This window comes from Takifugu flavidus, chromosome 14 (genome assembly GCF_003711565.1).
Source record: "Takifugu flavidus isolate HTHZ2018 chromosome 14, ASM371156v2, whole genome shotgun sequence".
NCBI classification, from domain to species: domain Eukaryota; kingdom Metazoa; phylum Chordata; class Actinopteri; order Tetraodontiformes; family Tetraodontidae; genus Takifugu; species Takifugu flavidus.
In genome coordinates, this window is record NC_079533.1 from 14,981,938 (window position 1) to 14,994,056 (window position 12,119).

Genomic DNA, 12,119 nt, shown 5'->3' on the forward strand with positions numbered 1-12,119 from the left:
CTGCACTGTTCTGGTTCTTCGTGTCCCACCTTTATTCATTTGTTGGGCTTTGGCTCCCTCGTGTGGTCACAGAAGGAACCATACGTTAACTACGCAAACACAAATGAGAACGATCCTGTTTCATTTAAGCTCGAAATCATTTTTCAGACAGTGTGAAACTTGTTAATATGAGGTTTGTTTGATTTTATGCCAATGTTACTGTAACACACTGGCAGATCCTATGTTGTATCGTCATGCTGCCAAATAACACGGTCAAACTGTTCAGTGTCAACAGTCGGTAAATGTGAATTTTCTCTAGAATAGGCTGTATCGTGTTACTTTTCCTTCGCGTGCAGCTGCGCAATGCTTTGGCTTTTTATCGTGATTTGAATCCATCGCGTCCAGTGTGCGCTTCGGCGCAGCAATTTAAAAGTACCTTCGACTGACCGCGACGCCACCTTTAACAACTATTCATAGAAGAAAACATGACGCTGAGTAATACAGGAAGAGCCACTGAAAGACTGATGTTTCTTTAAGCCAATAGCAGATCTGCAGTATCTACAGTAGTCCCGCCTTTTGTAAAAACTGACCAATCGCTGTTCGAGATGAGAGCTTCCGCCATTGCGTCGGAGGACGTCCATTGTACGGAGCTTTCTGAAAGAATACCGCGATTGTTAAGGTGCAGGTTGTTAAATGCGAGATTTCTTTAAAGTTCTGGCATTCATTGAAACTTGCTGTCGCAGAATTTAGCTCGGAATAGCACGCCTTTGTTGTTATATCTAGATTTAACAGACACTTGGTGGTTTGTTGCAGGGACCGACAGTGGCGGTATCACCATAGGAATTTGTCCGTTAGCGGCAGCTCAACCACCTTGCGATCCTGTTAGCATTAGGGGCTAGTTGACGTTAGTGCCGGGCGTTTTGTGGCACGAGTCCATGAACGCGTTAATATGCCCTTAAACAAATTGGTTTGCGTTTGGAAGTGAGTCGTTGTCGCCATCAAGTGCTGTGGGTTCGCTAACCCGACACGTAGCCGTGCTAGCTAGTCAAGGCTACCGGATTGTCTTTCACAAAAGGACAGCGCGTGAAGAGAAGTGCTATTTAAGCAAACACGGACTCCGGTGCTTGTTTTACCGTTCGAGTTCAGGCCTCAAAGAGCATTAAGATCGTGCAGAATGAATGGCTTCAGCACAGAGGAAGACAGCCACGACGGACCGCCTGCTCCGCCGTTTTATGGACAGAGCTGTTGCTTGATCGAAGACGGGGAACGCTGCGGACGGTCAGCTGGAAACGCCTCCTTTAGCAAGAGGATCCAGAAAAGCATATCGCAGAAGAAGCTCAAGCTAGACATCGACAAGAGTGTAAGTGTCACAGTCATGTGTTTTTGACATGCGATTGCGAGTTCACGCTCCAAGTTTGTCCTGCGGGGCTCTGCAGAAGTTCAGGCTCCGCAGCTGTCAGCTAAAGTGAGTTAGCCGGTGTGTCACGAACCAACAGGTTTCATTTTAAATCCTAGCCTCGTCGATGTTCATGCTACTGCCGAATGTAGCAAAGAAATGTCAGAGTGCTTAACTGTCAGCTTATAGCCAGCCATGGTGCAGGAAACAGAACCAAGAGCTTCGTGCTGCCGCCTCCGCAGTTGACCCTAAAATGGCTGTTGCTAACAGTTGCTAAACACGGTTAAACTGAGCCACCTCCGGCTACCAGGAGTAGGGGCTTGAGTTTACAGATTACTTGTATACAGCTTTGTGCTCTCGATCTGCAAAGGTTTCCCTTATTACACAAACGATTGATAGTTTTAGTCATAAGTCATCACAAGAAAAGTGAGTCATCTCCAAATAATGACAAAGCAGGAGGTAACAGAGCAAAATGCACCACCGGACAATCACAATATACAGAGAAGCAGCAAAACGCGATCTACAATAAGAATTATCTAGTAGAGAATTTTGCTCAACTCAAAATAATGTCTCTGTTGTCCCAAATGAAACATCAGATTTGGTGGTTTGTCCTCTCCAAACATGCTTTTTTGGGGTGGGGGGGGGGGGGGGGGATTCAAATGGATTTTGAAGCTCTGGCAGTATCTTTCCGTGCTTTATGAGAGTCCTGTCAGTATCTGTTCCTTTTACTGGAGTAAATTAACTCACCACAAAGGCTCAGCAGGCTTGGGGGCAGGCTCATTTTCCTGCCATGAGTAATGTACTGTGGACCCATAACTGGGTACTTAAGGCAGCAGGATGCACACACAATGCACAAAGAGGTTAAGGCCTTTCAGCTCAAACAGCCCTGTGGAAAAGGAATCATGAGTATGAGCAGTTTGGGGGCTCTTCTCCAGGATTAGAGATCACACATGACAAGAAAATGGTCCAGAAGGTGCAGCTGGACTCTGCAGTGAAAGGAAGATGTGAAGAAATGATCCCTAGCAGAGCCAAATAAGATTTAGTTTGCTCCATTTCCGAGCCGCTGTGTTTGGATTCTAGCGTTGTTTGCAGTCTTGTCTCTGTAAATATCTGCCTGTATATTTGTCAGAGGACTTGTCCTTAAACTCTCCTGGATTTGTTGACGCTGTAGGTGCGGCATCTCTACATCTGCGACTTCCACAAGAATTTCATTCAGAGTGTCCGCAACAAGAGGAAGAGAAAGACCAGTGATGATGGAGGAGAGTCACCAGACCACGATGTGGAGGTCCCTGAGGTAATGTGGGCTGGAACCTGCTGCTCACCTGTGTGGTGGGCCATTCCTTTGACTCTATCTTTGGCCTTCGTTGCTTTAGGTGGACCTTTTCCAGCTTCAGGTCAACACGTTGAGACGCTACAAGCGACACTACAAGCTGCAGACCAGGCCTGGACTGAACAAGGCCCAGCTGGCAGAGGTGAACACACGCAACAAAGTACAGACAGAAGCCCGTTTGAATTTGGGGAAGCTAAAATATTGTGCAGCACATCCAAAACCCTCTGAGGTCCGGCTTCTCGCACATTTACTCTCAGATATGTAACGTTCTCCAATGGTGGGGTTTTATCTCTTGTTGAAGGACCTCTGCTTTTGTATACTTGGTGCAGGTCGTGATCCCTGGGTTGTCCACCAGGTGGTGCTGTTTGCTAAAAGTTTTCATTCCGTTCAATAAGGGAAATAATACTGATTTAAAACATCTTCCCACAGTGTTTTATTACCTCACCCTAAAACCTCTTATGGGACATAGTCTTGACTGACTGCTGGGATATATGTCTACACCCCCAGTAACCCTAATGGTGAATAAATGGCTGTGAAAATTGAATGGATGGAAGGAACATTGAAGACTATTGAGCGGCCTCTCATTAGGTGTTCCTCTAATGGCAACACACATTGTGCCACAGGCTTAAACCTGTTCTACAGTAATTGGTCTCGGTGAAATTACGAAAGTAATTTGTGAAATCAACAGGTGGACTCGATGCAGCTGGCTCGAGTCTCACCCCGACAAATACCTTGTGTATGTATGTGTGTTGGTTTGTGAAGGGTAGGAGGGACGACCGGATATAACTCCAACAGTCAACTTGGTCTACAAGTTAAATGTTTCCCCAGACTGTGGGGCAGGTACAGGCCCTCCTATTAATGAGACCGCCACGTCATTAATAACAAACCAGTCAACGGCACACAACCAGTTACAGCTGTCCCAGTGTTCAGCTGCCAGGATGTGTGGGTCCCCCCCTCTGCTACATAAATCTAAAAGCCCAATTGATCTTCAGTTAAATCTAGATTAAACTCGTTCCACTGGAAAATAACCTAATTTCAGTGTCTTCTCTGGATTGGCCATTGCTCCCATGAGTCTGTGTGAAGGGCACTGAGCAGCAGCGGCTAGATGTCAACTAGCAGCTGACATTAGAGGTCCTTCTGTGGCTGGATTATAATCAGGACCACATGAAAGTACAGGTGTAAATATATTCAATATTTTGAGGTCATGTTGTGTTCTGTTCTGGCAAACCACTTCTGAGTGCAGTCACATGCACTATAGCTACATTAACCTGAGTGTGACTCTATGGCTGTTTCCGAAACCACCCCTATACCCTACATAGTGCACTCAAGAGTGTGGACGCCATTTTGAAATAGTGTCCGAATTGTTAGTGAGCATCGCTGTACCCTATCTAGTGCACTCAATGTATCCCACAATGCACTGCGAAAAGTAGTGTACAAGCGAGCACCCTAACTCGGAAAATGTATCCCATCAGCCATTACGGTATCCGTAAAGGCTGATGGGATACATTTTTTAACATAATTTCTACTGTACGGTTTGATATATGACATTTTTGGAAATAAGACATTTTTTTCAGTGGGGGTCCAATATGATCATCCTAAAATATTACAACATAAATGTAAACAAAAAAAATCAATCTTCACTGATCACTTAAAATTGTTCTTCGGAATCGTCTGTTGCTCACCAGGCGACAGAATCTCAGTAAAAGAATATTTTCATAGATGAAAAGTAGCTCTGGATCCATTTTTTGATGAAGAAATTGCTTTATTAAATGTTTTCACTACAGCGGAATATGACTTGAGAATGTGGCATTGAAAATGTCAAGGGACACTAATTATTTTAGGTAATAAGTAATTATTATTGTATTATTGACATTAATATTTCATATTATTATATAAAGTTAATTATCATGTAAAAAATTGCATTTTCATAAAATGACCGCTGAATGTATTTCTGATGGGTTAAAATAATTAAATGGACCTGGCCACTTTTCCCGGCGACCGGTTCGTAATTATTATGCGACACCATGACGTCACTTTACGTGCGCCGTAAATGACGCCGTTGTCCGAATACTAGCTTTAAATTGAGTGCGCTACGTAGTTCACTCAATCCGTGTCCCCCATTTAGTGAGTAGTGAACAGGGAACGAGTGTGTGGTTTCGGAAACAGCCGTTATCTGATGCAGGGTGAAAATAAGAGCAGGACTTCACAGGAACTTCACGGTGCTTCTTTTGAGTTTGAACGGAAAATGAACTGAACCTTCAGTTGTAGCAGCGCCTCCTGGTGGCACACTGGTGTTAAATCTGTATTTACGCGTGAGACTGACGCGATGCCCAGAATTTTAGTTTTAAGATCCTTGCAATAGAGCAGTAAAGGCTGCATTTAGAGGAGAATAAGACATAATGTTGAGCAATGAGTACAAACAAGCCTCTATTAACATTAGCTGTGCTCTCCAGCTCTACATGCAGTATATGATGCATTTTGTGTTGTGATGAGACTGACTTTTCTTCTCTGTTTCAGACGGTGAGTCGCCACTTCAGGAATATCCCTGTCAATGAGAAGGAGACGCTGACCTACTTCATTTACATGGTGAAGAGCAGCAAGAGCCGCCTGGACCAGAAAGGCGACAGCGGCAGCAAACCTCTGGACTAAAGCTCCCGGTATCGCAGTAGCAGTAGTTCAACAGTAACCGCAGAAACTTGGACGTACTAAACAGCAACAGCTCCTCCCCCCCCCCACCACCCCCCCCACACCTGCCCACAAACTCCTGTCCTGAGAGGACAGTTATCAACAGAGGAGCAGGACAGGCTGAGAAACCAAACCCAGCTGACTGTCCTCCACCACATTCCCTACAGACTGTTGAGGATTAGGACTCACTCTACGGGTTGAACCTACCGTAACGTCACTTGTCAATATGTACAAAAGAACAGCGCCTGATCTTGAATGAATGCAATGTACAATATATCTGCCTTAAGAGTTAAAGAGAAAACATCTGGTTGTTATTGTTTCTTTGCTGATTTGACTGTTAATACTTTCACCATGTGGAATGCTCGTGCCAAATCTGGAATTGGGACATGAGAAGGTTTTTTTTTTTTTTTTCTAAGTTGGTAACTGAATGTGTTTGGGAAGGAGGAGTCATCAGGACTGGAGAGAGTACCAGCCAGGGTCGAAGGTGGACGGCGGTGAACAATGTAGCGTCATTCTTATTTTCAGGACATGATTTCATCATTTTATTTGTAACTGCATCTCTTTAGTTCAGCCTTAATTTGTAGCTGATTCATCCTCTGTGTGTGCGAGGGAGCGGGGAGTCAAGAGTAACTATTGGCGTCAATTTAAAAAGAGCAAGAAGACTTTATCGGGCCAGATGCATTTCATAGGGCTGTCTCAAGGACTCGCAGAACTTTTAAATAATAAAAAGCAGAACCTCTACCATGATTGTCAAAAAAAATCACATTCTAGCAGCTCGTGGTCTTAAAGTTTTAGATGTTCGTTTCAAAATTTCCGAGTTCTGCTCTAAAGCTTCAGCACGGGTCAAATGTGGTGCCCATAAATGGAACATGTGTTCAAAACAGCCCCAATTGTCACTTTTAATTAAAGAGATTGGGAGGTTGTCTGTGTCCTTAGGACCGATTTCAGTGAAGAAGCTCGGGCGTGAATTTTCCAGGTTCTGCTGCGATCTCCTGGAAACTTTTGGGTTTGGCTTTTTTATCAGAAACTCTTAAAACTCCACCTCTGTGCACACAGCGTTTAAATCTGCTCTGTCATGTTTGGTTCAACGCTGTTCTGTGCATTTTTCTTTTTCAACGTCTGTTTCAGTTTTATTTGTAGTTTTTGTTAGTGTCATGTAGATAACACCAAACTTTATTAACATAAAGGACCGACCACATTAACCTAATTGTTTTATGGGTAAAAGTATTTAAATATGGCTGCTTATTGCTCATGATGATAATGATAATAAATGTATTGTACAGGATCATCCGTCTTTTCAGTGGTTGCACACTTTCTACTTCCCTGCACATCCACGGTTTTCACCAAACCCAGAAAGAAGAATATTTTATGATCAGACACTGTCTTGATTGTCTTAATTAGGTCTTGCAGTTAGTTTTATTTTTAAAAAAGGAAACACTTAAAAGCACAAGTTGCTTCGAAAATTCTAATCATTAATAGATGCTGAGGTTTTTGCAAATCTCCACCGTTTATCGAGAAACTCTAAAAAAAAAAACTGCGATAACGGTGAATGTTAAATAAGTCGTTAAGAATTTTCACCTCTGAAGATGCCACTTGTACGTGCGTGCACATCTTAACTGTGTCTAAGTGCTTTAAATAATCTGTTTGGAACCAAACTTCAAGAAGAAACGCACATCGAAGCAAATTCCTTAACCAGAACTAAACTTTGGGTCAGTTTTATTTATAAAATGTAGATTTTTAATGATTTGAAAAAGTTAGCCTCTTCTATTTTGCGGAGTCAATCAGTGCTCTTGATTAAGTACTTTTTCATTTTACAAGTTTCTTGTTCTTTGGATCAGCTTGGTGAAATTATAGACAAAAGATGAAAACACAATCTAATGCTGCTTTTATGTACAACACTGGAACTGTCGGAGCTGCAGAATGAAAGTTCGGTCTGATGTGTGAAGCTTTAAAGCCCTCTACGTCCCTTCTGCTATGTTTTTGTAGTAACACAAAGTGGCCGACGGGTGTCGCTGTAGCTACCATGATAATTTTGGGGCTTTCTAAAACCAGACAAGAAAAAGAAATGACATTATTTTTCTTTTCTTTTTTTTTAATATTCTAGACCAATCGTGGCACCAGTCTAATGTCCCTAAATTTAAGAATTTCAAAAGCCTTTTAATATGCAAAAGATTATAGAATTACCAACATTTGGCAAAAGAAAAATAGACGCATAAAAGTAAATCGGACTGCGTGAAAAGTCTGGACGATTTTAAATTTAAAAGTCCGACGCTGGATCACTTTTAAAAGTCTGTATTTTCATGAGGACATCCGTGAATTGAACAAAATAACCGAGGGTACTTTTTGATAAATACGATGGAGTGAAAAATAAATAAATTGATTTGCAGCGTTTCTATGAAAACATTAACGCGAGTAACAATGTAGAATAAACACAAAGATTATATAATTTATTAATCTTAACTATTGTACAGAACTGTTTACACCCATTATATGCTTATAGTCTAATAAGAATTAAAATAACTAAAAAAAAACAATAAAAACCTTCAACAAATCATAAAATAATTCATTTATTAACGGAACTATATAGAACTTCACAAAGATTACATTTCCATCGACATTTAGCACAGTAAAACACCCCTTGAAATCTTGTTTAATTATTGTTTTCTTTTTAATTATTCTAGTTGTTTTTCTGTTGTTGTTTGTCTGTTTAACATCAAAGATGCGCCTCAACATTCTATTGGGTGTTTTCAGAGCGGACAGTGACAATTAATTCATTTCTTTGAGGTAGATTCAGAAAGAAAATCAATAATTTTCTACAAGAAACAACAACCGGCGCTTTTATTTTACAGTACAGTAGATTAAGCTGAGAAAACGACGCGCCCAACACGGTGGGATGAAACCGAGTCTTGGCTTTTGTTTATTTATAATGTTTATTATGGACTTTAAATTTAAATATCACATTTACCGAAATATTGTTGTTAAAAATGTCAAAACAGATCATTATATTTCTCGGCGCCATTAAACGAATATTTCAAAGCAGCCGAACTGCGTTGCATATTGTCGTGTGATTGGACTAAAACCTGCCAATTAACACCTGGGGAATCAACAATCAAACACGAAGATGTGAAATTGTGTAATTGGGTAACATATAATTTACCAAACACACCAGCGCCCTAAACAAATAACCCATTCTGCACCCTGGTTGTTATCGGAGTTTAAGAAATAACAACAACAACAAAAAAGTTAAACTAGGATTCCTTCATTGAACGTTTCTTCTGATTCATTTTTTTTTCTGCTCCAGCGCCAATAAATGCATAAAACACCAACTCGAGGACGGATAAGTCGCTTTTTCCCCCCTTCCTTTCTTTTTTAGGGGAGACAGATGTTGTTGGACATTGTGGCAACATCTGGTCGACAGTACTGGAGGACTGGAAACATTAAAAAAGCAGAAACTGCACAAATATCAAACAGTCAGATGTGAAGCTGGAAACCACACCAGAACCACAGGAAGGTCAACCAAGTGTCCGCAGCGCTGCTCTCCTCCGCCGGTTCCCTTCACTGCGTCTCCACGGTCCAATCTCTCCAAACATGCGCTCCGTCGCACGGACGCGGCGCTGGGTCCACTTTCACCCAGACAGTGGTTTTTATTCTGATCCCAGTCTCTGTTCTTTCGTTTTAGCTTAGAGAGGAAGCGGGTCACTGGTTGAGCTCCAGAGCCCAGACCTGCTGCGGCCACCCGGTCCGACCCTTCACCTTCTTCTCGGTTCCTAAAGACTCCTGCAGGCCGTCAGTCTGCGACACCAGAAACACACCAAGTTATCATCATCAACAGCAGCAGCAGCAGCAGGAGGCCACAAACAAGCCTCAGTCTGTCTGGACTTTCTCTGCTTATTATTACTACATTTCCTGCTACAGCGCAGGACAAACGAGAGCCGAGCAGGAAAATGCGGTCGACTCACGTGATTTTAGTAAAAGCAGCGATACCGCAGGGTCAAAATAATCTCACACGTAAAATATGACCTCAGCAAAGATCGTAGAGGAGCAGCATCAACACACAGCTGGAGCGGGTTTATTATCCCTTGTTGGCACAATCACTCGCCTTGCGCTGTTTTTATAAACGCATCTTTTTGAATTTGTAGCTGCATTCATCTATAACTAAACGTGTATGAGGTTTTAACCGACGTCTAGGAATAAAAGTGCTAATTGAAATGATCAGAACCCGCCTGAAAACTGTCCGAACGCTGCAGCTTAATGAAATGTGTTTTACATGAAATGGAACAGAATGTTTACCAATTATGCTCTGATACAGAGGCGATGATAATATTATATGGAGCACGTTTTATATTGTGCAACACGCTAATTAGCACTAAATGTGTTGTCTTATATATAGTGATTCAAAAATATATATATAAATATATGCATATGTTAAATGTTCTACTGTTTATCGTTTTAACGCGAATAAACTATTTGTGTGTACAAATGTTTTTTTAAAAATATTGTGATAAATTTATGAGGCGATGAATATAAACCCGTGTTGCCTTTCTTCTTGATCAAAAATTTGCATATTTATACACATAGATAGATAGATAGATAGATAGATAGATAGATAGATAGATAGATAGATAGATAGATAGATAGATAGATAGATAGATAATAGATAGATAGATAGATAGATAGATGCATTACTACTATGAAAACTATTGTTATTATATGGTGAGAGTGTATTTTATAAAATTGTACTTTAATTCGTGGGTAACTCTTTGCGTTTTTTCTGGCTTCTTATCGTGAATAACATGAATTATACCCAATTGGAGGCTCCTGTTTTGGTTCTGTAAGTTTACAATTTTGCCATTTTGTTTCTGGCTGAACTTTAGATATATTTAAATTATAGTTTATATTTGAAGCGTGTTTTCGAATGTTGGAGTTAGAATAATTAAGCAGTTACGTTTTCAACACGTATCTCATTTAGAACTTACCAGCTCTCGTTTTCTTTTTAGATCCCTGTTGTCATATTTCTTAATTTCGGCTTTAAAACCTTCTGTCTCCCCGGAGTCCTTGGCCAACACCTCCATCAGGTAGGCGATGTAACTGGTGGCCAAGCGTAGAGTTTTGATTTTAGACAGTTTTGTGTCGGCCGGGACGTTTGGAATACACTCCCTCAGTTCGGCAAAAGCCGTGTTGATGCTCTCCGTCCGCCGTCGCTCCTTCTTCGGCCCGGAAGTCCGCCTCTTCCCCATCCCCGCCTGCAGTCCCTCCAGCCGGGCGTCGTGCGTCGATCCTGGGGCGCCGAGCTCAGCGGGTGGGTAGGGCGCCTGAATCTGAAAGTCCGGGGGCACCTCGCCGTGGTTAACCACCCAGCTCTGGAAGTAGGGCGCATCCTGGTGACACCGCTGGACGAAAGGGAAGGGTTCGTGCATTAAGTGGTGGTGATGCTGGTATCCCCCGATGAGGTTCATATTGTGCGGAATAATGAACGTGCTCGGTGCCGTGGTGTCCGTCGATCTCCGTCTGTAGCTGCCCCAAAAGGATGTCTGCTACGAGGTCCGCGGGGAGCAGAACTCATTCAAAGCTTCAGCAAGAATCCAAGCACACACTCTCCGCTGAGGTTTACATCGTCGACATTGTGCTGCGGCTGAATTCTGGGTGAAAATCTTTGTAAATCCTGAGCGCAAACCTCGGCCTCTTTTTTTGAGATCGTTCTCCAACTAAGCTGCTTTGATTTGCCTTAGAAATGTGACCCGGATGGAGGTGCGAGGGCCCCCCGGTTTATATGGTTTGGAAGTGAGCGTGGAACAGAGGCAGCCAATAGAGGACGGAGCCCAGAATGGGAGGAGTGTCTGGAGAGCTTCTCAATAACATGTGCCATGGTGCAGCAGAGGTGCGCAAGGAGAAAATACCTGCGCGCCGTTTATTACACAGATGTGCATACAGGACTGGAGAAATCAGGCTTTAAAACCGAATTCACAATAATGCTCGAAGATAAACAGGCAGACCTTTGTTTTGGAGAGAGTTTACGCAAAGACTTTACGCACAGTTGGCGCTTCATCCGCGCCTTTGTTTACGCGCGGAAGTTAATTGGCCGCGTTATTTTATTTGTCAGCTCGTGGTCGATCACGTGGACTCTGTCACCAATCTGATTTAAAATCAGCAAATTCAGTTTGAGTTTAGAAGTTGCACCGTCAAACCTGAAGAAGCAAAATAGGGAAAACCGGATCAAATCGGATCCTCCCAGTAATTGACAGAATAATTCAGGTACGGACGGGATATGACGAGACACCGAAATGAGATTTTATCTCTGCACTAATCGTCGCATTTAGAGCGCAATCAAGGAGTTTAAAATTCAAATTACGTCTAGATTTGAATTCTGATTTTGAATATTCTAAAACTCAGTTTGTCAAAATTCCACTCTACATAAGCACCTTGCCTCATTATAAAAATACTGATGATTTGATTTAATAATCTGCTCGTTTTTCTTCTCCCCAGAGAAGCTGCTGCTTTTCCCAGATTTTCATATTTTCGGCCCATGACGATCTTTATTATTTTGCGCACTATCACACGATTCCAGTTTCCAGCAAAAACATGAGGTCAGCGGGTCGTGGAAAGTGTAAATGAACATTTGGATAAATTATATCGTTGTGGGACAGACGTGGCCTGCTGTCATCATACCTCAGCAATATAAGGATAAAGCCAGTGTGTCTGCTTTAATTCCACATACACACACTGACACAC

At 42.2% G+C, this 12,119-nt stretch overlaps 2 protein-coding genes across 2 annotated transcripts; one reads left to right on the forward strand and one right to left on the reverse strand.

Annotated features, from left to right (window-relative positions):
- The first annotated feature begins 592 nt into the window (after nt 1–592).
- sap30l (sap30-like) lies at nt 593–6,675 on the forward strand. The gene is made up of 4 exons (XM_057054713.1): nt 593–1,339; nt 2,547–2,669; nt 2,749–2,847; nt 5,223–6,675. The coding sequence occupies exons 1-4, from the start codon at nt 1,154–1,156 to the stop codon at nt 5,352–5,354; spliced, it is 540 nt and encodes a 179-aa protein (XP_056910693.1). The 5' UTR covers nt 593–1,153; the 3' UTR covers nt 5,355–6,675.
- A 1,136-nt stretch (nt 6,676–7,811) lies between these two features.
- Nucleotides 7,812–11,156, reverse strand: hand2 (heart and neural crest derivatives expressed 2). Its single transcript, XM_057054712.1, has 2 exons — nt 10,367–11,156; nt 7,812–9,182 (listed from the first exon to the last, which is right to left on the reverse strand). The coding sequence occupies exons 1-2, from the start codon at nt 10,844–10,846 to the stop codon at nt 9,087–9,089; spliced, it is 576 nt and encodes a 191-aa protein (XP_056910692.1). The 5' UTR covers nt 10,847–11,156; the 3' UTR covers nt 7,812–9,086.
- Nucleotides 11,157–12,119: the final 963 nt, after the last annotated feature.

Coding starts and splice junctions, on each gene's coding strand:
- sap30l (XM_057054713.1), top strand. CDS start 1,154: ATGAATGGCTTCAGCACAGAGGAAGACAGCCACGACGGACCGCCTGCT. Junction 1,340..2,546: donor AGCTAGACATCGACAAGAGT/GTAAGTGTCACA, acceptor TTGACGCTGTAG/GTGCGGCATCTCTACATCTG. Junction 2,670..2,748: donor ACGATGTGGAGGTCCCTGAG/GTAATGTGGGCT, acceptor TCGTTGCTTTAG/GTGGACCTTTTCCAGCTTCA.
- hand2 (XM_057054712.1), bottom strand. CDS start 10,846: ATGAACCTCATCGGGGGATACCAGCATCACCACCACTTAATGCACGAA. Junction 9,183..10,366: donor TAAAAAGAAAACGAGAGCTG/GTAAGTTCTAAA, acceptor CTGGTGTCGCAG/ACTGACGGCCTGCAGGAGTC.